The sequence below is a fragment of the Oratosquilla oratoria genome, chromosome 18, assembly GCF_046742065.1.
Source record: "Oratosquilla oratoria isolate Oo_2021 chromosome 18, ASM4674206v1, whole genome shotgun sequence".
Classification (NCBI taxonomy): Eukaryota; Metazoa; Arthropoda; class Malacostraca; order Stomatopoda; family Squillidae; genus Oratosquilla; species Oratosquilla oratoria.
Window position 1 is genome coordinate 15,144,539 of NC_134794.1, and position 27,874 is coordinate 15,172,412.

A 27,874-nucleotide genomic window follows, 5' to 3' on the forward strand; every position below is an offset into this window, starting at 1 on the left:
TCATTTAATTCTTTATTCAGATCTCCTTTTGAAAGGAGATAATGATATAAAAACAATTTAATTCTTTATTCAGATCTAGAATTTAGAAGTATCTAGATTGAGAATGTGATGGATGAATGATAATCTGCTGAGTAGACATTTAAGACGCTGAAGGGTTAGTGAAAGTTCAAATGAAAGATATTTAGTGAATTGTGGTGATACTGAGACTTAGATAAAGAATTTTTATTCTCTCGTGCTTTGGGAATGCCTTCTTCACACTGAGGAAAACAGCCAAAATGTTAGAGAGTAAAAACTAATTCATTCTGAATTTTCTAACCAGAATCATTACAATAAATCAGTTGCTGCCTCAAGTTTCAATAAGTAGATAACCTGCAGCCCTACAGGGCTGGTAACAGTCTTTGGAACCTCCCACAGACCTCTTTGGAAAGAAATTCTGCACTGTTGTCTGTGTTGTATCAGTGTATTTACCTAATTGTAGTATACACAAAATGAGCAATGCTCATTGGATCCTGTATCCTATTATCTAATTTTCTAACAAACCTAGACTCAAATTTATGTAGAGTTCCAACTTAATCTATATCCTTGATTTCCAATTATCATATATAGATTTGAACTCATGTACTGTATGAGCTATTTAGATTTGAACTCATGTCCTGTATGAGCTATTTAGATATGAACTTGTGTGTTATTTGAGTTATTCCACATATTTATACATCTATATGGAAAGCTATTTCTTCACATCCTTTATACACATGGTCTTAATTTACTCCCATACTTCTTAAACCCTGTCATTAATCAGGAGATATTTTCTGTCAATGCAATCTATGCCCATTAGTGACCTGAACACTGTAATCATATCACCTCTTTCTCTTCGAGTGTGTGACCTTTTGTTTGTCATCAGCGGAAAGTGAGAGAGAGGAGAGCAGTCACTGGTCAGCTCTCCATGTGTGAAAAAATGTAAGAGGTGCAGTTGAAGTTAAAAGTGGCCAGTCCAGAGAGAGAGTGTAAGTTCCCTAGGGTTGCATCTCCTGACGGAGGCGAAGAGGTTGACATGTCTCGGAAATGGGCAGCTTTGCTGTCCGTTTTGCAAGACCACCACATACAGGTACCCATCATTGGTTATTCTACCACCATTACACTCGTATGCCAACTATTTTCAATATGAAGCATTATTGAGATAACTTAAATCTACTCAGATTTACTCCTCTTTCTCACTGAAAGAAGAGATAGAAAACTTGACATGATATTACAAAATAGCCACATTGATGGAAAAAGGAGTAAGAAGAAGATGAGAATGACGTCAAGGAAGAAAATTTCAATGAATGACATGTCAGCAGCAGGACTCCTCAGGAAGGGGGCTATCTGGTGACGACTTATATACTCAGTCCACCAAACAGCACGTTCTAGGGGCGTCTCTAATTGGTCATGTAGACACTCTGATGCTTGGGTCAATGCATCTTTGTATCTGTAATTTAGAAAAAAATGCAATCGTAATCAACACGAGTTGTACAAAGGTATAATCACTAAATGAATAACAACAGCAAAGTAAGACATGTACACAAAGAGACATAGCTAGCTGAGAAACCATTTCTTACAGCCTATGTGCCTAGTACTAACCTCTTATTCTCAATGAGTTCTGTGATGGAATTCACAATTTTATTGATACTGAGGTTCTTCCAGTTAAGAATGATGCCATAGTCTTTGACTGCAATCATATTTCCATGATGGAACTGATCTCCCGTAATTGGTAAGACGAGAAGAGGTACAGCATGGTAGATTGACTCCTGGATACTCATCAGACCTCCATGGGTTATGAATACTTTAACACTGGAATGAGCTATGGATAAATATGGTTAATTATACTGCCATAAAGGTATTATGAAGACATGTATAGCAATAGGAAATCCAGTGCTCCCAGGTAACCTATAATAGCCACTTGGTTGGTCCATAAGTCATAAAGTTATATTGAGTTGTCTGTGTGAGAGTGAGGGAGGGGTGGTGAATGGGAGTGGAGTATTATGGGTATGAAGTGGGTGGGAGTGGATTTATGCCTTTGACTTTGGCTACCTCATTGGTAAGGGGGGGAAAGCCCTTGGTATATGTATGTATGTGTATAGTTGGGGTGGGGCAATAAGATGAGGTGTTTGGTGTCTTTTATGTAATAGTTACATTTGAAGCAGTATGCCTCTGTAGTCAGGTCTATTCTGTGTATTGTCTAAGTGATGGGTGGTGACCTAAATGCAGTTGCACTCGTATGGTTGTTGCTTCTCTTGTGAAGGATCTATCTATGGGGAGTGTTGAAGTAGGGAGTTGAAAGGTCAGTCTTGAAGTGCTTACTTTGTGATCCAAATGTGATTGTGTTTTTTTGTGTGGATGTACTGTGTGGTGCAGATGGTAAGTTGTAGATGTTTGAGTAATATGTTGTTGGTTTAATTTCTTGTGTTCAGTTGATTATGCTTGTGTGGTGTGATGAGATGGGTGAGTAGGTTGAGGCTTCTTGCATAGAACTGAATACCTCTAATTTTCATGTAGTGCTCTCTAGGGAGGCTACCCCCCGTGTAAGGGAGAAAATGCCTTTGGTATATGTATGGATATACGCTCTCTAGGGAGGATTTTGGTTTCTGTGTGTTGGTGGTTTTAGTGTATCCTGTTATTATTCTCAATGCTTTACTTTGATTTGTAATGTGTCAATGTTCTTGATTGTTAGGAACCATTCTGTGGAAATGAAGCTGTGTTTCTCAAGAACTTTGTAGACTGATTAGGTTTTTCTTCTGCTGAATCTGATGTTGGGAGACCCTTTATGAAGAGGTAAAGGTACTGCTCCATGAGGATTTCCACTGTACAGTCTTTCAGTTCAGGAAATTTTATTATTTTGTGTTAATCTGCACTGTCTGCTGGCTAAGAAGTTTGTTAGCCCTCCCCTCACTCCCACAAAGTTTGTTAGCAATTTCTTTTTATTGTTGCAGATATCTTTGTCTGTGGTCTCTTCTGAGAGTATGTGCCTAAGAACTTTTTCAAATGCCTTGCTTATGTTTATACTTTGACCATTCTTTCAGTTCCTCGATGAATCTCTCCAGCACTTGTATGATGTCTGTGAAAAATGTTCTAGTGGAATGGCCCTCCTTGAACTCAAGTCTTTCCATCAACTTGAATATAATGGATAGTAATGATATTGGCCTGCAGGATGCTGCATTTTCTGGTGGTTTAGTTTGGTGTGGTCTCTTTTCCAGATTGTTTGAATTTTGTTGTACATCCAAGAGTGGCTGAAAGTATCAGTCAAGACTTTTGTTGTATTTAGGCTAAAGTGAAGTCATAAAGATGGTGGTAATAACAATTGTTGCCCCAGGTTTTATTGATTGGAAACCCACATCCTCAGTAGCTGGCAGTGGCCCTTCCATAGATGTACAATGGTGGAGTTATATGGGAGGCAGTGATACTTGTTGCCTAAAGTTTCAGTGATTGGAAACTGAAAGCCCCACCATGGCTGGCTGTGGTCCTCAGGCCTTCCCAAAGATCTGTGTTGTGTGTGTTCATGTTGGACAGTGTTTATATCACTAGCTTACAGCCGTAGGAGGGATGCAGTCACCAGCTGTCAGCTCTCCTTATGTGAAAATGTGGAAGAAATACAGTTGAAGGTGATAGATTTAGGGTCCAGCCCTTTGGAACTGTATTTGCAGATAGAGGAGACCATGTTGACAGATTTGGAAGACGGGTGTAAAGAAAACTATTCTCTTGTATGTTTACAAGAAGTACAAGGAGTACAAGAAGTTGAGAGAAGAGTGTGAGGAGGTGAAAGACAGAGCAGAGGTAGGACTAGAGGAGGAAAGGGGGCATTTCAAGGAGGGAGTAACAAGGTGTGCAAAGATGGTATGTGAAATAAGGAGGATGGGAGGAAATGGAAGAAAGGGTAGTGAGTGGTGGGATGATGAAGCACAGAAGGTTGTAGAAGAGAAGAATCGACCATTCACAAACTGGTTTTAAAATAGGATGAGGGAAACAGATGTACAAAGAAAAAAGAAGAGGTAAAACATAAGATAAAAGAGGCAAAAAGGAAAGATGTAAAATGGGGGAAGAGTGTGACAGAAAAACTGAAAATAATAAAAAGATGTTTTGGAAGGGAATTGAGAGAGGAAGGGGAAGCAAATCAAGTAGAGAAGAAAAGGTAAAAGGTGCAAATTGAGAGATGATAACAGAAGAGGCAGCAGTAAGAAGATGGGCAGAGCATCTTTAGGGAGTTGTTAAATGTGGAGGAGGACAGGGAGGGAACTGTGGTTGCAGAAAGCAGTTATTAAAATGATAAGAGTAGGTAAGGTACCTGGGTTAGATGGGTGTCATATGGAGTGTCTGAAAAACGGAGGTACAGTGATGGTGGACTGGCTGGTGAAATTGTTCAATGTTTGTCTACAGGAGGATAGAGTGCTGCAGGACTGGAGTGCCTGTATAGTTCTGCTTTGCAAGGGAAAAGGGGACAAATGGAGTGTAGTAGTTTCAGAGGGATCAGTTTGTCGAGTGTAGTTGGGAAGGCCTATGGGAGGGTTTTGATGGAAATGATTAGGGGAGGAACTGAGGGAATAATTGGTGAGGAACAGAGTGGGTTTAGGAAAGGTAGGGGGTTGCATGGATCAAATTTTTCTGGTAAGACATGTGTGAGAAAGCTTTAGCAAAGGGTAAGGATGTTTTTTGGGCATTTATGGATCTGGAAAAGGCTTATGACAGGATAGACGGGAAGGCAATGTAAGAGGTTTAAAAGATATATGAGATTGAAGCCTGTGTTAGAATTAGAAATGGAGAGAGTAAGTGGTTTGAGGTAAAGATGGGACTTCACCAGGGATGTGTCATGTTACCATGGCTGTTCACTGTATACATGGGTGGAGTGGTGCAGGAAGTATATGTAAGGATAACGGGCAGGGGATTTGAGATACTTCAAGAAAAAGGAGAAAAAGGGAGGTAAGACAGTTGTTGTTTGCTGAAGACACTACACTCATAGCAGGATCAGAGGGGGGATTAAGGAAGTTAGTAACAAAGTTTGGGAAGGTGTGCAAGAGTAGAAAGTTATGGGTCAAAGTAAGGTGATGAGATGTACAAGGGGGAGATAGCAGCAATTTGGAAATGAGTATGAAGGGAGAGAAACTGGAGTAAGTGAATAGCTTTAGATACTTGGGGTCACATGTGGTGGGAAAGGGAGGAGTAGAGATAAATTGTAGATTGAGAGAAGCAAGGAAATGCCTTGGGGGATAAAAAAGTGTAATGAAAAATAGACATTTGGGAATGAATGCTAAAAGGAGAATGTATGAAGGGGTGATTGTGCCGACAGCACTGTATGGGGCAGAAACATGGAACATAAGAGAGTAGGAGTTCAAATGAATTTGAGATGAAATGTCTAAAGCCACGTCCACACGGTCGAGCACTGCCCGCCGGGCACGAGGGCTTTGCTCGACAACGGGCAATTTCATCGGGCAAACCATCAAACTGTCCGTTCCCGGCACCATTTGCGGGCAGTGGATGGATGGAGGGCTGACATCGCTGCCAAACGTACGAGGTGAGGTGCGAGCAAAGTTAGCAAACCCGCTCAGTACAGACCGCCAATTAATCGCTCGCTCAATCGCCCAATGGCAAAAGCCCTCTTTTATACACTACTATCTTTTTATTTCCTTAAGCCATGTCCACACGGTTGAGCAGTGTCCATCGGGCACTAAGGCTTTGCCCTTGTACGAGCAGTTTCAGCGGGCAAACCATCAAACTGTCCGCTCCCGGCACCAACAGAGGGCAGTGGATGGAGGTCTTCCGTCACTGCCAAACGCACGAGGTAAGGTGTAGGCAGATCCACTGACTACCACGTTATTAGTACACCATGTCCACACCGAGTGCTAGTGCATATTGGTCACGACAAGACACTATAACTTCGATTGATATATATAAATCACATGAATGTCTGTGGAATGTAAGGTGTTTTGATTACAGAAATAGAGACAAACGTGCTGCTGGTGTAATGCTTTGCCTCATATTTGTCTCTTGCCTCTGAATATAGCTCTCCACTTTCGATACAAGAATATAAAAACTGTTTATGTCCATCCGCACGTAATTGCGGAACAAAGTTTCATTTTCCTCATGCAATTCACGTAGGATTGTCACAGAGCTACCCATTCTTTCACGTCTCTGCAACCACTCCCGGCACCAGACACGTCTCTGTGGTCTCTTGTTTTTCTTTTTAATGCAGGCACCAATTATGATAGAATATAGTGCTATCTTCTTTCAAAGTATGGAGCGCACCATGGTGATCTTACCGTAATGAACCACTCGCTCACAACAACTGCTGGCGTCCGACTGCCCTCCAACCACCACAGACAGCTGTGTGGACATCTTACGCGGGCATAGACTGCAGACTTTGCCCTGCCAGGCACAGCTCGACCGTGTGGACGTGGCTTAAGAAGTATGGTAGCGGTTACAAGGTTGGATAGAGTAAGAAACATGGAGGGTAGGGGTGGAAAAGGAGTTGGGAGATAGGGTTGATGAAAGAGTATTAGGATGGTTTGGACACATGGAAAGAATGAGTTAGGAAAGATAAATGAAAGAATTGTTGTTGTTGTTGTCGTTCCCTAGACTGTCTGTCCGAGCAGTCCCGTCTCCCCAAGGAAGGCCACAGCTGAAACTGGGTTTTCCCACAAATCCTTTATAGAGTGTATGTTGTGTTGTTTGTGTGCATGATTGTGTATAATGCAGTCTTCCATTATGTGTTGTATGGTATGGGGTGAAGTGTTACATCCTGGGCAGCTGTTCACAACACGGTCGTCCAGCCTCTTCTGGTAGCTTAGAAGTGCTGGGTGGTGACCGCATCGCAGTCTGGCCAAGTGGACTCTGTCCTTTCGTGGGAGAGAGGATTCAGAAGGGTGGATATCAGGGGGTCTGGCATGCAGCAGTGTGTTGTCTTTCAGTGTGTTAATGGAGCGGTGAGTGATATGATTATGAATATGTTTCCGGAGGCTGGTATTTGGTGGTTGTGGAGGAAGAGAAGAGAGTATCTGTGCGTTATAAAGGTCTTTGGGTGTTGTTTTAATGTTTCTTGGTGTGTGTGTGGGTGTTCTGCTATGTAGTGTAGCAGGTGTGATGTGTTTGTGGTGGCTGCAGCAAGTGTTTGTGTGCCTCTCATGTCGAGGTGGTCCTTGACTTTGAGGACTTTTGTTTCATGGTGTAAATGGTCTGTAGGTGTTGTATTTGTGCAGCCTGTAATTGTTTTTAGGGCTTTGTTTTGTATGATTTGAAGGGTGTTGTGGTGTGTCTCACTGAGATTAGGAGCCCATGCAGGACTCGCATAATTCATCACTGAGCGTATGCATTGTTTGTATATTGTTATATTAGTTTCTTTGTTTTGTCCAAATGTTGTTCCAGTGATTGACTTAAGTGCGTTAAGTCTAGGTGTGCATTTGTTTTTTATGTTTGTGAGGTGTTGTTTGAAAGACATGGATGTATCGTATGTTACACCAAGAATTTTCGGTGTGTTTGTGTGTGGTATTAGAGTGTTGTTGATGTAGAGATGAGGTATGTATTTGTGTTCTTTTGTCCAGTTGGTGAGAAGTGTTGCTGTAGATTTGGTTGGAGCTATTTTGAGTCTGTTTGTGATGAACCATGTGTTGAGTGTGTCAAGGTAAGGCTGGATTATTTCTGCAGCTTTGTCTGTGTTACGATGTGTGCATGTGATTGTTATGTCATCTGTGTAGGAAGAGATTTGTATTTCTGAGGTGTCTGGTGTGGGTAAGTCATGCATGTATAGATTAAATAATGTGGGGGATAGAACTGAGCCCTGTGGTACTCCGTTCTTAATGTTTCTGATGTGCGATGATTGGCCATTATATGACACATGAGCATTCCTGCCTGCCAGATAATTGGCCAGCCATCTTTTGGTGTTATTGTGCATGTCTGTGTTATATATTTTATTTGTTAGGTTGTGGCGGGGGATAGCATCAAAAGCTTTACTAATGTCCAATGTTATAAGAAGTGTTCTGTGGTGGGGCCTATCTGAATTGATGAATTGTGAAAGGCAGTGGTGGATGAAGTGAACAAGAGGAGGCAACCGAGGACGAGATGGATGGATGGGGTAAAAGAGGCATTGAACAAGAGGGAAGGGAGAAGGCAGAAGGCTGGGGTGAATGGAGAATGGTTGTGTATGGATGAGGCTGTGATGCATGGAAGGGAGTGGGTGGGGGGTGGGGTTAGGGAGTGGTTATGTGTGAATGATATCTTGATGCAGCCCAAAGGGATTTCTTCTCATCCTCAACGTTCCTGCATGAGGGGATGGAGAGGGATGTCGCTAATTAAATGAAGCAACCTTCCTGTGGATGTGCTGTCTTACTGCATTCCTTCTAACGCAGGGCAATGGGCAAGATGTAGAGATGACCTATCATCCATGAGGAGCTGAGATAAGAGGGAGGGAAGAAGGTGTGGTGAATGGGAGTGGAGTGGGTGGGGATGAAATGGGTTGGAGTGGAATTATGCCTTTTTGACTTTTGCTACCTCCCTTGTAAGGGGGAAGAAGCCCCTGGTATATTATGTATGTTTACTTTCCAGAACTACCACTTGTAGGTGCTCATCACTAGTCTCACATCAGTAAAATAAAATAGAAGTACATTGACATCACTATGGATATGATTGAATAGATATCACATGAATGAATTTTTTTCTATAAAAGCAGATTATCTTGAAACCATGTATGGTCTGAGTACAATATTACTGCACAAACATGATGGAAGAATATACATAAGTATTGAAGATGGCAAATAAAATTATGATAACACCTTTCATTTACCTAAAATGTCCTGCTGTGGAAGCCATTTACTCAGCAAGACATTGCTTGGAAGACCTTCCAATTCATCCTCACACTTCCAGATGACCCGCTGGGGAAGCCTGGCAAAGGCAGCCACAAAAAGATCAAGGTAAAGAGAAGGCATTGCTGAGCTCTGGGCTTCAGTACCCAGGCTGAAGTATATCACTCCTGCAGGACCTGCTCCCTGCATCCATCGCAGTAGGTGCTGTAGTGTAAGAAGCAGTATATATACATACATCAAAGGGCCTTTTCCCCTTATAATGCGAGTGGCAGTCAAAGTATACACCCACTTATTACATAAATAAGATTCATTAAACTACCCATCCAATCTCAGAATTTCAAGTATGGAGGGTCGCCATGTCCTCCTACAATGCTTTGGTCAAAGGTGATACAGCAAGGCACAATTTTCACAGTGGGGACCAACAAACAAGAGCTGGTTTAATGTCCACCCCTGTGCTGCTTCATTATTCAGTGACCCCACCTCATCATTCACCCAGAATTTTTTATGAAACAAATGAAAACAACCTTTCAGTCTCCATCAAAGAATTACAGAGGAGCATGCTGACAGGAGACCTTTTGGTCCATAACTAGGTCAGACCATTCACAATCTTCCTCCATTTGTATTTATACCTTTGTTCAACAGATATCCCACATGTATCCAAAGCCCCCTTTACCCCATCCATTCATTTAACTTTTGGTTTTCCTCATACTCGCTCCAATTAGCTCTGCTTTCCACACTCACCAGAAGTTTTCCTCATTCATTCTTTTCACATCTCCAAATCACCTCAGCATTTTCTGATTCCTACCTCATCTCCACATTTCTCACCCTATACAAGGAACAGTTGCAGAGAAGAAACAAAGTATATAAGAGGTATAGAGTAAAGAGGGTGGGAATAAAGTACAAAGTGGGGGGAAGCTAAGAGAGGAGCAGACATGAGGTGGGGTAGGTGTCATAAGAATTTTGAAAGGAATAAAATTATATTTTGGAAGAAATTGAAAGAGTGCAAAAGGGCAACTTGGAAAGAGATAGGAAAGTAAAGAGAGCATAGAAAACCAGCATATACGTGGGTTAAGATGATACTTGAGAAACCAACAATTTTATTCTAAGAATATTCTGTATATTGTATTTTTATTGTATATCATCACTGGTTATTATGTTTGCTTAAGGTGAAATATATGTCATTTTAGATACGATCATCACAGGACACATTTGTTTGTAGTTATGGCAAATATGGGGAAAAATTCCATACAATCCTTTGTCAGATTTACATCCAGATAGGATAGAAATTGGCCCAGTATCATCAATATGACAATAATTTGCTGAATTTGGCTTAGTAATGGCAAAGTATTGTATAACCTAATGATAATGTAAGGAAGGATACAAGTCTTTCCTTGATTCAGTCCCAGACCACAAAATCCTCCTCACCTGCTTTAATGGTTGGCCCACACGGCACTGAATGCAGGCGATTTCCACCTGGGAGGGCAGAAGCGGCACAGAATCATCATAGCAATGGTCGGAATTATACATTGCCAGGGTCATGTTCTTTCTCAGCTCACGTACTGGTGGCAGGGCAGGGAACATTTTTTCTATCTTATTGGAAAGAGTACAAAACCTAAGGTAAATGTGATTACAAACTGAAGTTAAAATATAATAAATTATTGTGCATGACTGAATTACATGCACAACGATAACCTTAAATCTACCGTATTAGTCGGCATCAAGGTCCATATAGTATATGGACCTTGGTCGGCATTTAAGACGAACTTCCGTAAGAGACGCATCCCTTTTTTTTTTATTAATATTTTGAAAAATAACTATTATAATGAGGGAAATAGTTCCATTATCAATATGTTGACAACTATTGAAAAAAATATGTCTGAGAAACGAATTATTTTGGGCATGCAGCTAAATATAATATTATACACAGTATAAGAAGAATTACATAAGAATATACATAAGAATGAATATCTATAGCTAGAATATATGCAAACAATGTACGAGGAATACAGTCAGGGAATCAAATGGCTCAAAGCAGCTACGTCGACTTCAAGTAGGTAGAAGTTGTACACACCTTTTAGTTACCGACAAGATGCAAAATTATGGTTTGGTTTATTTATTTGTTTGTTTATTAATTTTTGCAGTAACTTCCCCAGTCATTTTCTTATGTATACATTGCCTTACAATGTATAAAGTAATTTACTTTCTCTGCAAGGTGGGGAATTTCCAGTCTTGCTCCCCCAATGTAAATATTTCCTCGCTTCATGGAGGATTTTAATAATCTTCATAAATTCTCACAAATCAATGATTAAATGGTTGCAAAAACTATGCATCGTTGGCTGGGAAACGTTATTAGATACTAGTGCCCCGTGTAAATGAAAGAACGACCATCGAGGCCCGTCTAGACGATCAAGCACTTCCCTCAGGCGACCAGAGCACATTCACATGAAACCGAGATGGCCTAGTCCAAGATCCAAGAATATAAGGTCTAACCACATACGACCGAATTTCGAGGGAGTTGGCGCAGCGGGCCCGTGAACGTCACCTGGCTGTTCAAAGTGGGGTTCACGGGTCCTATAGCTGTCAGTTGAAGCTGGTCCGTCGTTCGGGAAGGTCGTTGCCTTTGCTCGCACAGCTCCACGCAATTAGTTATATTCTGACAAATATTATATAAAATATATATATAAATATATATAAAATATTATAGTTCCTGTCTATATATATGAATATATAATATATATGAATATATAATATATATGATATATAATATATATATATATATATATAATATATAAAATATTATAGTTCCTGTCTTCCTTGGCGTTTCACAGTTTTCTTCAGTGTTTCACAAAGAGAAAACGTACCCAGCCTAATGACGTCAGAAGCTGCGCACAATAATTCAAACGGTCTGACCTGTATATTTAGACCTTGGCCTAGTCAAACCCGGACATGGCCAGAGCGTGTAGTCGCTCAGGCGGGGCCTGCAGAGTGTGTACGGTACAATAACTACAAGTATTGTGGCCGATAAATTTCTATTAAATGTAGAATGTGAGGTTTCGACCAGTGATCCATAGCGGGAGCAGAGACAGACATGTCTGTCAAACACTACAGTGAACAATGACAACTTCTGCCCTTTTCCTCCATTGGAAGCCTCGTGTGTGACGTCATATCACTGGTCACGGGCAGTGTCTGGTGCTTTCACTATACAACCGACACAGGCAATTTGCCCGTGTTTTAACGGGCACAATCGGTGAACTTAACGGGCAAACTGCTCGCTTGTACTCGCGGGCAATGCTCAATCGTCTGGACAGCCTTAGTAAACATCTGGAGATAAGATCATACGACAACGTAATCTGCCATCCATGGACGACAATATATTGTTATTTCTTCACAGCTGTATCTCTTTATGGGTATTAACTAATACTACAACATAGTGGAAACTAGTGGTGGGCAGCTACCGGTAAAGTTACCGGTTTTATCGGTAACAACCTTAACGGTAGCTTACCGGCAAAAAATCTGCTACCGTTAAGACTTCATTAACCGATAACTCGATAAGCTATACCATAACACTCAGAGAGCGGTAAGCACGTCTCGGCTTGGTGGTACTGAGTGCCGGTACTGACGGGCCCAGTGTCCCGCTAATTCCACCGGTTAAACTTTTACCAAGCAAGTATATACCGATAAAGTCTCGGTAATTTTTTACCATTAAAACCGTTTTTTTTCTGGCACTTTTCTAATTTCTCAATAGAATTAATGTTATTTCTGTGAACAGCATACGAAACTATATTAATTGTGAAAGTTTCATCGAAAAATTCCGCGTGTCGCCAAACGAAGACCCATATATGTATTATATATATATATATATATATAATATATATATATATGCTTAAGTGATGAAAATGCCAATATGCTTCTGTTTCTAAATAAGAATGTGAACTAATTTGTATGCAAAAATAATTGAGTAAACAAATAAAAAATATGCTGACAATGAAATCTAATATATCCTTGAGTATTCACCTTGGTCTTTGGATCACGTGCTGGGTTAATTTGTATGAAATAAGTATTAAAACAAGGGAGCATAAAAAACTGTTTTTAGGAAAACATTACAAATTAGTCAGGTTAGTTTATAGGAAAACATTTATTACAAATTAGTCAAAGCTCATTATATGTGTGTGTGTATTAACAAAATTCCCACTCCCATGTGCACCCTCCAAACATGAACCCATGCATGCAGACAGACGCGGACGAAAGTTTATACACCACACCCACCCTCAGACACCCTCCATTTACTCACTCGCTCGGTAGATAGCATACTATAGTAGCACCAATTAAAGTAGGACTTTTTCCCTATACAATTACATAACAATAGAAATAATATGTAAAACAGAACCAAAGATATAGCTTATTAAAGGACAAAAACATTGATTTTTCGAACTCGACTCGAACTTTGGACGTCATTACTACCTCACGAGTCTTGCCGGTAAACTGCTGGTAATTTCGGTAACGGTATTGTTGTTCACCGGTAATTCCGGTATTGAAATTAGCGGTATTTGCCCAGCACTAGTGGAAACTGCAGCCACAGTATCGGTAGTCTTACATCACTACAACTAACCTTGTCTTGTACACCGGAGAGATGGGTCATCTGGCTATCGAGCTGCGGAAGAGCGAGGTAACGCCCTAGATTGAGCATCCTCTGCAGGAAGGTCCTGGGTTGCCGGGTGGGCTTGACAAAGACATAGGCCGGGTTTAGGACGTTGCCAAAGAGGGCGCTTGATATGACGTCGATTCCTGAAGGATCAAGAACTACGAAGGTCTTTCCGTGGATGAAGGGAAATGTCACCTGCGAAGAAAAGCCACGAAGTACCTTTAATGAAAAACAACCCTTTCCTTTGCAGAGATAGAGATGGAGTGGTTTCTTCTGTTGATTGAATGAAACAGCTTGGTGGCAGACAGAATTCCGCCAGTAAAATGAAAACAGCGAGTCATTAGCGCTTTCACTGATTGTGAATGCACTAATAACTCACTGTTTTATTTTACTGAAACATTGTTCTGATGATAAAACAAACACATATATCCATATTGTGAATTCATAAAATAATAATGATAATCTCTATTCAGGATGGAAAATTCCAAAACCTATTTAATTTCCAAACGCAATTATATATTTCGCCGTTTCCGGAAGTCGTGTTTGCTACGAATATCGGATATTTCCAAATTTTTATTCCCAACAGAGAAATGACTCGGCACTTATTAAAACAAATAGGCTTACTTACCTCATTGAATTTTGTACCCGTAAATATAACGTCAAAAAGATGCCTTCTGGCGTACAGCTGGGCGACTTTGGGAACCTGATAAAATTCCCACGCAAATCGCTCAGCGTTCTCCGCCATCACAGTCAAGTCAGACGACTTGTTGCCCAACATCTGGAAGACGTCAGCGCCGCCATCGGCAACGTATAGAATTTTATGGTAAATTTCGTGAATACGATGATGTTTGGACACGGGGGAGTGATTCGTTACCATGGTTACCTAGAAGAATAAAGGGGTCACCCCATGAGAACCTGAAGAATTGTCACCCCAGTACGCAAAATATCACCAGTGGAATAAAGATTAGGTTAGGTTGAATGAGGGTTATGGTTATTGTCATCAACTTATACAACTAAAGAATAGTAAACTCAGGATGGTCATGAATAATTATCACCCTAGGATAGCCCACGTGAAGAATGGCGCTGCCGTAATTATATTACAAAGGCGGAGCATATGGACAGGAGACCTTTTGGTCCATATCGCGAAAAATCCTAATAATAATAATAAATGAATACAAACTATAATAATGTAAATATAAAATAAAATACATAAATAAACGCATAGGCACAGTCAAACAACAAACATGCAGGTAATTAGTAAATAATAATAAATTGACATATAACTAATGATAGATGAGAATCAAACAGACAAATGGCAACAAAACAAAAACAAATAACATAGAATAAATAATAATCATTACAGCATCTTGCTTAAGTGTTTAAATGGTTTGTAAAGCTTCGAACTGAACTACATTGCACTGCCTCTGCACGAAGTTTATTCCATTCATTAACTACACGGTTGGCGAAGTTGTTTCTACCCACTTTCAAATTGAATCTATTTCCGGACAGTTTGAGACCATTGTTTCTTGTCTGATTCTCATTCAGTGTGAAAATTTTGTCACTTTTGATGTTGTCAATTCCCTTTAGAATTTTAAAGACCTGTATCAAGTCACCTCTGTGTCTACGCTTTTTTAGGGAAAACAGATTCATATGTATTAGTCGATTGTCGTAGGATTTATTTTTGATATTTGGAATAAGTTTTGTGGCTCGCCGTTGTACTTTTTCCAATCTGTTAATGTCTTTAATGAGATTCGGTGACCATACGGACACAGCATATTCCAAATGTGGACGAACTAACGATTTATATAACTTGTTAATGAGTGATGGACTTTTGAAGTCAAAAGATCAAGCAATCAGTCCTAGAATCTTATTTGCTTTATCAGAGGCTGAAATACACTTCTTGGATGATTTGATATCGTTACTGATAATTACGCCGAGATCTTTTTCACTATTCACTTTTGTTAACGAATTTTCAAATAACTTGTAATCGTACTTATTGTTATTTTTACCTATGTGCATTACCTTGCATTTACTTGTGTTAAATTTCATTAGCCACTTTTCAGACCATTGCTGTAATTTATCTAAATCTTCTTGAATATCTAACTGATTTAAGTGATTATTTGTCATTCCGCACAGTTTTGTATCATCATCAAATTTGGAAACAGTAGATTTTAGTCCATAGTCTATATCATTTATATATACTATGAATAGAAGTGGCCCAAGAACGGAACCCGAGAAACTCCACTTGTAAAAAATTTTCCATCAAGAAGTTTTACCATTTAAAACAACTCTCTGTTTTCGATCATTTAACCAATTACTAGTCCAACTTAATAGGCTACCACTTATCCCGTGTGAAGCTAATTTAGTAAGTAGTCTTTCGTGGGGGACGGCATCAAAAGCTTTTGCAAAGTCTAGATATATTAAATTTATATTCTTTCTTTTGTCATAACTCGAGATAACCGTGTTGTAGAATTCGAGTAAGTTAGTCACGCAAGAACGTTTCCGTCTGAAACCATGCTGGCTATCATTTATCAAACGGTTAATTTCTAAATGATGTTCGATAGCATCTCTGATGATAGTTTCCATTATTTTTCCTACGATTGAAGTCAAACTTGTAGGCCTATAGTTATCAGGTTTCTTTTTGTCACCTTTTTTGAATATGGGAGTAACGTTAGCTAGCTTCCATTCTCTTGGGACATCTCCGGATATGATGGATTTCTTGAAAATAATTTCTAATGGAACAGCAATCTCATTTTTCATTTCCTTTAAGATTCTTGGATGCCAACCGTCAGGCCCTGGTGTTTTATTAACTTTGAGTTTCTCTATACACCTTTTAATTTTTTCTTTTGTTATATTTACCGTATAGACTTTTCACAGGTTTCAGTTTGGAGCTCACTTTGAGGTGTTTCGTTTACGAATAAGTGTTTACAGTGGAAATCGGGCCAAGAGGTTAGATGCAGAGATGATGATAATTGTACTACTACTATTAAAACTACTACTAATACTAATGATAACAATGATCATGATAATAATGGCGATATTACACACACACACACACACACACACACACACACTTCAACGAATGGACGGCTTAGAAGACGTTCTGAAGAAAAGTGAAGTCTGTGGATCCCAACGCAAAGAGAAGTGCCTAGTGTTTTTGCAGGGTGGGGGGGAAATTGCTCGTGGAGTAGTGGGAACGTAGGGAAAGAGGAAAAGGGGAGGGATTACTGAGGGAAATGGAAGGAAATGAGGAGGGAGTAGACTTTGCCCAGCCAGACAAGCGGAAGGTAAACAAAAGACTTAGCGAGGATCAAATGTCTAATAAAAATGTAAAGATTAGAAGTATAGAGAGGAGCAATACAGAAGAAAGTGACGAGAATATGTTCCAGGGATTTAAAGAGGGTGGGGGGGACACAACCCCCCTCCCCCGACTGATAAGACTAGAGGAGAGAGTTGATAAGGTGATCGAGGACTTGGAACGTAAGTTAGGTAATGTAGACTCCATTTTCCAGAGAATTGAAAGGTTGGAACAACTAGAGAAGACTAACAGAAACTTAACTGAAGAAATAGAGGACCTAAAAAGACAGTTAGGAAATGTAAAGGAGGAGAATGAGAAATTGAAGAATAGTAATGAAAATAGAGAAAATAGCTACAGAAGTTAAAAATTGGAGAATAACTCAAGAAGGGAATAAGGTTTCATTCACTGACATAGTCAAACAGCAATTGAAAGAACATAATGAAGACTCAGTTATTAAAGTGATGAGACAGAAGGAGAATATAGTAAGAGAATTAGCTGACAAAAAGAAATGTATAATTATATTAGGAATGGAAGAGAAACATAACCCAGATAGAACCGCAAGAATCAAGGAGGAAAATGAAAGAGTAAGCAGTTTATTAAAATTAGTCCAGGAAGATGAACCAGAAATTATAAAGGAAATTGAGGAAAAATTCAGACTAGGAAAATATAGTACAGATAAGACCAGACCAATTAAGATTAAATTCAGGTCACAAACAACGGCAGAGAAAATTCTATCCAAGACAGGGAAACTAGCAACAAATGATCAATATAAAAAGGTATGGATAAAAAGAGAAATGAATAAGGAGGAAAGAGAGGCAGAAAAGAAGAAAAGAATTGAAGCTAAGGCAAAAAACGAAGAAAGAACGGAGTCAGAGAAAGAGAGATTCGATTGGAGAGTAGTGAACATGAAAATAAAGCAGTTCGACATACTAAAGAAAAACATAAGGGAAACAGAGAACACAATGGAAGTGGCAGAAAACTAAGAGTGTCTTACACAAATATAGATGGATTGATAACAGGATTGAATGAACTGAATGATTATTTGAAAGAAAAAGAACCGGACATAATGGGAATTGTAGAAACAAAATTAAAAGGCCCACTACCACCCAACAGTGTAGGACATGATGCATACAATTATTGGATTAGAAACAGAGAGAAAAAGCAAGGGGGTGGAGTTATGTTCCTGACTAAGAAGGATATAAACGTGAAAGGTGTCATATATGGAAAGAATACAGTAGAGATGATTATGATAGAAGTGGAAGACAGAGATAAGAAGAGCAGAAAATTTGTGATCAATTATGTGCCTCCGAAAACAGCCTCATGGGAGGAGAGTGAATATAAAAGTATGTTAGAGGACACAAAGATAGCATTAACTAAAATAATGGAAGACGGAGGAAGAATAGTTATGATGGGCGACTTTAATTGCAAAGAAATCTGCTGGGAAGAAATGACAGCAAAGAGTGGTGATGACTCATGGGGAAATGCTCTACTTGAGATGATTACTGACCATTCAATGACACAATGGATACAAGAGAACACTAGGTACAGAAATGAAGAAGAACCATCGAGGCTAGACTTAATAATTACATCTGAACCTAGAATAGTGGACAAGATTGAATATAAAACACCAATAGGTAAAAGTGACCACATATTGATTGAACTGGAACTTAATGAAGAAAAATATATGAAAAGAAATGAACAATATAGAAAAGGAAGAATGATGTATGAAAAAACAAACTTTGATAAAATAAGAGAATTCTTCCAACAAGAAAACTGGGAAGAAATATACAAAGAAGAAACATCAGTGGAAGAGAAATGGAATATTTTGACAAAAATTTACAAAAAAGGAGTGGAAAAGTATGTCCCAAGACAAAAACAAGAAAAAGAATATGTAAAATGCTGGTACAACAAAAGTTGTAGGGAGTTAAAAGACAAAAGAGACAAAGCCTGGACCAGATGGAAAAAAGACAGAAGACCTGAAAAATGGAAAATATATACTGGTTATAGAAATGAATATGTACAAAAGTGCAGAGAGAAAAAAAGAAAATATGAAAAAGATGTTATAGAAAAGTGTAAAGATCAACCAAAACTATTCTACAGATTTGTAAACAATAAACTGAAAAACAAACAAGACTTGGAGAAATTGAGACAAGGAGGAGTTGAATACACTGAGGAAATGGAAATGGCAGAAATTATGAACAAACATTTTAAATCAGTGTTTACAAGGGAAAATATACAACCTGAAGAGATTGAGTGGAAAGAAAAAGTCCCCCCTATGGAAGAAATAGAAGTAACAAAGAATGAAATATTGACACACTTGGGTAATTTTGATGTCAGAAAATCGCATGGGCCAGATGAAATAGCAAACTGGATTCTGAAAGAATGCAGGAATGAACTGGCAGACAAAATACATAGCATAATAAGCAGTTCCTTAAAAGAAGGAAAAGTTCCAGAAGATTGGAAAAAAGCAAATATAGTACCTATATATAAAGGAGGAAATAAAGAAGAACCTACCAATTATAGACCAGTCTCTCTAACAAGTACAATAGCAAAAATTTGTGAAAGAATTATCAAAAGTAGATGGGTAAAATACTTGGAAAAAAACAACGTACTAAATCCAAGGCAATTTGGATTCAGACAAGGACGGTCATGCGTCACCAATTTAATATGTTTCTATTCAAGGCTAATAGATATAATACAAGAAAGAGATGGATGGGCTGATTGTGCATTTCTAGACCTAAAAAAAGCTTTTGACAAAGTACCACATAAGAAGTTGCTTAAGAAATTAGAATATGAAGGAGGAATACAAGGTAAATTGCTAAATTGGATGGAAGACTTTTTGCAAGAAAGAAAAATGAGAGTAGTGATAAGAGATCAGCACTCAAAATGGAATGAAGTAATAAGCGGTGTCCCGCAGGGAACAGTTCTGGCCCCAATAATGTTTGCTATATATATTAATGATATGGATGAAGGAATTGAAAGCTATATGAGCTTCTTTGCAGATGATGCAAAACTACTGAAAAGAGTGAAAACTGAAGAAGATTGTGAATCACTACAGAGGGATCTAAATAAAGTACAAGAATGGAGTAGGAAGTGGGAGATGGAGTTCAATACAAAAAAGTGTAGTATAATGGAATTTGGAAAAAAGCAAAAACAGAATAGCAGGATCATATAATTTGGGAGAAGAAGGAATAAAAAAAGTAGAAAATGAGAAGGACCTGGGAGTCATTGTTATGAATAATATGTCACCTGAGAAACATATAAATAAGATTTTTGGAGAAACTTATAATTTAATAAGAACAATCAAAGTGGCATTTACATACCTGGATGAAGAAATGGTGAGGAAAATCCTAATCACCCTGATAAGACCAAGATTGGAATATGCAGCAACGATATGGTCACCAAGTACAAAAAAATGTATAAAAAAACTTGAAAGGATACAAAGAGCAATTACAAAACTGGCACCAACACTCTCAAAACTATCATATGAAGAGAGACTACAAAAACTTAAACTACAGACACTAGAGCAAAGAAGAGAGAGAGGAGATTTGATAGCTATTTACAGAATCATGAAAGGCATAGAAATTACTGATAGAGAGAATCTGATAAAATGGGATGACAGAAATACAAGAGGACACGGAAAGAAAATAAAAAAAGACAGCTATAGAAGAGATTTTAAAAAGAACAGCTTTCCTCACAGAGCAATAGACAGTTGGAACAAGTTAGATGAGAAAGTGGTGTGTGCAAAAACAATACATGAATTTAAAAATAGTTTAGATAAAATGAGATATGAAGACGGGACCCCACGAGCATAGCTCCCCTTCCCGTAAAATACAACTAGGTAAATACAACTAGGTAAATACACACACACTTCAACGAATGGACGGCTTAGAAGACGTTCTGAAGAAAAGTGAAGTCTGTGGATCCCAACGCAAAGAGAAGTGCCTAGTGTTTTTGCAGGGTGGGGGGGAAATTGCTCGTGGAGTAGTGGGAACGTAGGGAAAGAGGAAAAGGGGAGGGATTACTGAGGGAAATGGAAGGAAATGAGGAGGGAGTAGACTTTGCCCAGCCAGACAAGCGGAAGGTAAACAAAAGACTTAGCGAGGATCAAATGTCTAATAAAAATGTAAAGATTAGAAGTATAGAGAGGAGCAATACAGAAGAAAGTGACGAGAATATGTTCCAGGGATTTAAAGAGGGTGGGGGGGACACAACCCCCCTCCCCCGACTGATAAGACTAGAGGAGAGAGTTGATAAGGTGATCGAGGACTTGGAACGTAAGTTAGGTAATGTAGACTCCATTTTCCAGAGAATTGAAAGGTTGGAACAACTAGAGAAGACTAACAGAAACTTAACTGAAGAAATAGAGGACCTAAAAAGACAGTTAGGAAATGTAAAGGAGGAGAATGAGAAATTGAAGAAGAATAGTAATGAAAATAGAGAGAAAATAGCTACAGAAGTTAAAAATTGGAGAATAACTCAAGAAGGGAATAAGGTTTCATTCACTGACATAGTCAAACAGCAATTGAAAGAACATAATGAAGACTCAGTTATTAAAGTGATGAGACAGAAGGAGAATATAGTAAGAGAATTAGCTGACAAAAAGAAATGTATAATTATATTAGGAATGGAAGAGAAACATAACCCAGATAGAACCGCAAGAATCAAGGAGGAAAATGAAAGAGTAAGCAGTTTATTAAAATTAGTCCAGGAAGATGAACCAGAAATTATAAAGGAAATTGAGGAAAAATTCAGACTAGGAAAATATAGTACAGATAAGACCAGACCAATTAAGATTAAATTCAGGTCACAAACAACGGCAGAGAAAATTCTATCCAAGACAGGGAAACTAGCAACAAATGATCAATATAAAAAGGTATGGATAAAAAGAGAAATGAATAAGGAGGAAAGAGAGGCAGAAAAGAAGAAAAGAATTGAAGCTAAGGCAAAAAACGAAGAAAGAACGGAGTCAGAGAAAGAGAGATTCTATTGGAGAGTAGTGAACATGAAAATAAAGCAGTTCGACATACTAAAGAAAAACATAAGGGAAACAGAGAACACAATGGAAGTGGCAGAAAACTAAGAGTGTCTTACACAAATATAGATGGATTGATAACAGGATTGAATGAACTGAATGATTATTTGAAAGAAAAAGAACCAGACATAATGGGAATTGTAGAAACAAAATTAAAAGGCCCACTACCACCCAACAGTGTAGGACATGATACATACAATTATTGGATTAGAAACAGAGAGAAAAAACAAGGGGGTGGAGTTATGTTCCTGACTAAGAAGGATATAAACGTGAAAGGTGTCATATATGGAAAGAATACAGTAGAGATGATTATGATAGAAGTGGAAGACCGAGATAAGAAGAGCAGAAAATTTGTGATCAATTATGTGCCTCCAAAAACAGCCTCATGGGAGGAGAGTGAACATAAAAGTATGTTAGAGGACACAAAGATAGCATTAACTAAAATAATGGAAGACGGAGGAAGAATAGTTATGATGGGCGACTTTAATTGCAAAGAAATCTGCTGGGAAGAAATGACAGTAAAGAGTGGTGATGACTCATGGGGAAATGCTCTACTTGAGATGATTACTGACCATTCAATGACACAATGGATACAAGAGAACACTAGGTATAGAAATGAAGAAGAACCATCGAGGCTAGACTTAATAATTACATCTGAACCTAGAATAGTGGACAAGATTGAATATAAAACACCAATAGGTAAAAGTGACCACATATTGATTGAACTGGAACTTAATGAAGAAAAATATATGAAAAGAAATGAACAATATAGAAAAGGAAGAATGATGTATGAAAAAACAAACTTTGATAAAATAAGAGAATTCTTCCAACAAGAAAACTGGGAAGAAATATACAAAGAAGAAACATCAGTGGAAGAGAAATGGAATATCTTGACAAACATTTACAAAAAAGGAGTGGAAAAGTATGTCCCAAGACAAAAACAAGAAAAAGAATATGTAAAATGCTGGTACAACAAAAGTTGTAGGGAGTTAAAAGACAAAAGAGACAAAGCCTGGACCAGATGGAAAAAAGACAGAAGACCTGAAAAATGGAAAATATATACTGGTTATAGAAATGAATATGTACAAAAGTGCAGAGAGGAAAAAAGAAAATATGAAAAAGATGTTATAGAAAAGTGTAAAGATCAACCAAAACTATTCTACAGATTTGTAAACAATAAACTGAAAAACAAACAAGACTTGGAGAAATTAAGACAAGGAGGAGTTGAATACACTGCGGAAATGGAAATGGCAGAAATTATGAACAAACATTTTAAATCAGTGTTTACAAGGGAAAATATACAACCTGAAGAGATTGAGTGGAAGGAAAAAGTCCCCCCTATGGAAGAAATAGAAGTAACAAAGAATGAAATATTGACACACTTGGGTAATTTTGATGTCAGAAAATCGCATGGGCCAGATGAAATAGCAAACTGGATTCTGAAAGAATGCAGGAATGAACTGGCAGACAAAATACATAGCATAATAAGCAGTTCCTTAAAAGAAGGAAAAGTTCCAGAAGATTGGAAAAAAGCAAATATAGTACCTATATATAAAGGAGGAAATAAAGAAGAACCTACCAACTATAGACCAGTCTCTCTAACAAGTACAATAGCAAAAATATGTGAAAGAATTATCAAAAGTAGATGGGTAAAATACTTGGAAAAAAACAACGTACTAAATCCAAGGCAATTTGGATTCAGACAAGGACGATCATGCGTCACCAATTTAATATGTTTCTATTCAAGGCTAATAGATATAATACAAGAAAGAGATGGATGGGCTGATTGTGCATTTCTAGACCTAAAAAAAGCTTTTGACAAAGTACCACATAAGAAGCTGCTTAAGAAATTAGAATATGAAGGAGGAATACAAGGTAAATTGCTAAATTGGATGGAAGACTTTTTGCAAGACAGAAAAATGAGAGTAGTGATAAGAGATCAGCACTCAAAATGGAATGAAGTAATAAGCGGTGTCCCGCAGGGAACAGTTCTGGCCCCAATAATGTTTGCTATATATATTAATGATATGGATGAAGGAATTGAAAGCTATATGAGCTTCTTTGCAGATGATGCAAAACTACTGAAAAGAATGAAAACTGAAGAAGATTGTGAATCACTACAGAGAGATCTAAATAAAGTACAGGAATGGAGTAGGAAGTGGGAGATGGAGTTCAATACAAAAAAGTGTAGTATAATGGAATTTGGAAAAAGCAAAAACAGAATAACAGGATCATATAATTTGGGAGAAGAAGGAATAAAAAGAGTAGAAAATGAGAAGGACCTGGGAGTCATTGTTATGAATAATATGTCACCTGAGAAACATATAAATAAGATTTTTGGAGAAACTTATAATTTAATAAGAACAATCAAAGTGGCATTTACATACCTGGATGAAGAAATGGTGAGGAAAATCCTAATCACCCTGATAAGACCAAGATTGGAATATGCAGCAACGATATGGTCACCAAGTACAAAAAAATGTATAAAAAAACTTGAAAGAATACAAAGAGCAATTACAAAATTGGCACCAACACTCTCAAAACTATCATATGAAGAGAGACTACAAAAACTTAAACTACAGACACTAGAGCAAAGAAGAGAGAGAGGAGATTTGATAACTATTTACAGAATCATGAAAGGCATAGAAATTACTGATAGAGAGAATCTGATAAAATGGGATGACAGAAATACAAGAGGACACGGAAAGAAAATAAAAAAAGACAGCTATAGAAGAGATTTTAAAAAGAACAGCTTTCCTCACAGAGCAATAGACAGTTGGAACAAGTTAGATGAGAAAGTGGTGTGTGCAAAAACAATACACGAATTTAAAAATAGTTTAGATAAAATGAGATATGAAGACGGGACCCCACGAGCATAGCTCCCCTTCCCGTAAAATACAACTAGGTAAATACAACTAGGTAAATACACACATATATATATATAAATATATATATACTGTATATATATATATATATATATATATATATATATATATATATATATATACACACACACACACAAAGGGCTTTTTCCGCCTTACCAAGTCAAAAGACATATCACCAATCCCACTCATTTCATTCCTACCTATTCCACTCCCATCCACGACTCTTTCCTCCCTCTCATCTTAGTTCCTCATGAATGACGGGTCATCTCTGTATCCCGTCCACTGCCCTGGGTTAGAAACTATGCACCATGACAGCATATCCACAGCAAGGCCGCTTCACTTAATCGGCGATCCCCACCCCTCTCCGTCCCCCATGTATGAAAAGAGAATTAGGGGAGAAATCCCTTTGGGCTGCGTCAAATATTATTCACACATAACCACTCTCTAACCTCCCCCATCCCCTCCCTTGCATCACAGAATTATCTACACACAACCATTCTCCACTCACCCTTCTCTCCTGCTTACTCCCTTTCTTGCTCAACAGGCATTACTCTCTTGTTCAACGCCCCTTTCACCCCATCCATCCATCTCATCCTCGGTCGTCCTCTCAAGTTCATTTCATCCACCTCTGCCTTCCACACCTCTTTTACTAATCTTTCTTCACTCATTCTTTCCATGTGTCCAAACCATCCCAATACTCTTTCCTAGGTCCTATCTACCATTTTCTTTTCCACCCCAGTCCTCCTCCTCACCTCATTTCTCATTCTATCCAACCTTGTAACCCCTACCATACTTCTCAGACATTTAATCTCAAGAACATTCAAATGACTTTATTCCTAATAAGAATAACAATGCGAATAACCAAGTATACAAATACCTAAACAAGCAAACAAAAATAAAAGATGACAAACACGACAACATGCTGTTAAGGTATTTACAATAACAAATTTTGTTACGTTATCTTTTTGTGTGGAATAACCACAATTTATCATAAATTCCCACTAGTGTATCTATCACACACACACGACCAATCACTTGTTGTTTTTTTTTTTTTTTTTTTTTTTTTTTTTTTTTTTTTTTTTTTTTTTTTTTTTTTTTTTTTTTTTTTTTTTTTTTTTTTTTTTTACCGAAAATTCAAGACCACACAACAGGTCATCCCATAGATGTCTCGTAGAAGAACAGCTGGCCTGGTCCGTTGCATTGTGGGTCTGCGCGTCCCGTTTCGCGCGAGATCAGTTGTCGTTTGACATCTTCATGCAAAAACAAGGAAAATACGCTACGTACACAGAGAATAAATTATAGGATTAGAACTCACATCGTGTCCTCGATCTGCCAAGCCTTCTGCGATGGACAAGTACAGGTTCCTGTGACTCTTGGTCGACAGAGGAAGGAGCATGAGGATGTTGTATGATCCGGCAGGCGGAGGAAGGGGTGCAACGGTCACTGGTACAAGAGCCAGGATAAGCAGGACAACGGGTCGAGCCATACTTGCTATCTTAGGTATGGATCCTTTTGGCCCACATTTTGGTTTGAAACAAAGATGGGAGCAATCAATAATTAATAAATAAACATATAAACAAACACACAACTAAATAAATAATAGTCTTTACATGCATACGGACGAAGTAATCTTATACCAATCTTGCAAGTGGATCGCAAATTTTTGTGAAACACTCAATGAATAGAAATATAAACAAACACACAAATAAATAAACAAATAATAGTCTTTACATGCATACGGACAAAGTAATCTCAGAACAGTCTTGTAGTGGCTCGCATATTTTATGTAACAATAATTAATAAATAAAGATATACACAAATACATAAATAAGTAAACAAATAATAGTCTTTATATGCATACGGACACAGTAATCTCAGAACAGTTTTGTAGTGGCTCGCATATTTTATGTAACAATAATTAATGAATAAACATATAAACAAATACATAAATAAGTAAACAAATAATAGTCTTTACATGCCTACGGACGAAGTAATCTTAGAACAGTCTTGCAAGTGGCTCGCAAAATTTGTCTTATCTGTTACACAAAGTATTTTGCTTTGCTATGCCGAAGGCAAATTTGGAAATCCCAGTGTTATTAGTATTTTTTTCACATTTTGATACAGGATTTGACAGATACATAGAACAACGTCGATATTTAACATGGTCGCTGTTGAGAATGGTTATTTTGTCTGTGATCGTTCAAATGCGATGCAGTCTGCGTGACAACGTTCCTGCAGATTTGCGCCTTCACAGTCATCAGCGACAAATCTTAAAACGCTGAACATTTTGTTAGATAAATCACAGGTGAAACTTGTAAATTGTTGACGAGCATCAACGTGATATTCAGCTACAATGACGAACTGATTAAATATATTAATAACGGTCTCGATTAAGCGTTCGCGAGTAGCATAGTCTTATGTTGTCACTATGGATGGCGCTAAACTATAACATTTAGCTGAGGAAAGCCCCTTCACTGCCAAAAATGCTGGTATTGCTTGTGCCCCACTCATTGTGGAAGCTCAGCTTACTGCAAACCATTACTATACCTTTGAGCAAGGGCATGGATGGGTGGTGGGTGTAAGATTACGGCAACCATAAGTCGGGTTATACTATTTTCGGTAGGGTGGCTGTCAATCAAGCAAGACCATAGTGACACTCACACAAACGCGCGCATATTGACACTGGTTGCTAAGCTGTCCTGGACCAGCTGTGACTGCTATCACTATTACTGACGCATCTTCAAACCATCGATACTCGCGAATAAAAAAATAATTCAAGAATAATCCTCCCCGTTTACAAAATACAACAATTTGCCATCACGTAGACAAAAAGAAAACAATAAACATGATCGGTAACGTCGATGTTTTTTTGTTTTCCAAAGCGATCGAACTTACCTTGTGTATACAAAAGACTCCTGCAACGGATCTTATCGCGACGACGTGACGTCTTCCCTGCCGTGCCTTCAGACGATCGACTGACGCGATACCAACGGTTTTATCTCTCCCCCGTCCTTGTCACTTCTTGAGATTAAATGAGTAACTATTCAAGGGACCCAGTGACTGAATGTATTACCTGAGTGCAGTTCATAGTCCGTTTCTGCGCAGGGGAGCTGGTCAGGAAGACTGTTACCTTGCAATATCGTATGACAAGGTTCCAACAGTCGATTGGATTATTTTTTCAAATCCGCTTTGCAG

The 27,874-nt window shown here is 38.3% G+C and overlaps 1 protein-coding gene across 2 annotated transcripts; it reads right to left on the minus strand.

Moving 5' to 3' along the window:
• Nucleotides 1-27,874, minus strand: LOC143035071 (UDP-glucosyltransferase 2-like). 2 transcript variants are annotated; one of them, XM_076201569.1, is made up of 8 exons: nt 27,575-27,874; nt 25,995-26,188; nt 14,090-14,344; nt 13,429-13,656; nt 10,245-10,409; nt 8,801-9,023; nt 1,618-1,837; nt 1-1,465 (listed from the first exon to the last, which is right to left on the minus strand). In XM_076201569.1, the coding sequence occupies exons 2-8, from the start codon at nt 26,163-26,165 to the stop codon at nt 1,189-1,191; spliced, it is 1,539 nt and encodes a 512-aa protein (XP_076057684.1). In that variant the 5' UTR covers nt 26,166-26,188; nt 27,575-27,874; the 3' UTR covers nt 1-1,188. The 2 variants fall into 2 exon arrangements, with proteins under 2 accessions (XP_076057684.1, XP_076057683.1); XM_076201568.1 differs by lacking the exon at nt 27,575-27,874 and adding an exon at nt 27,227-27,445.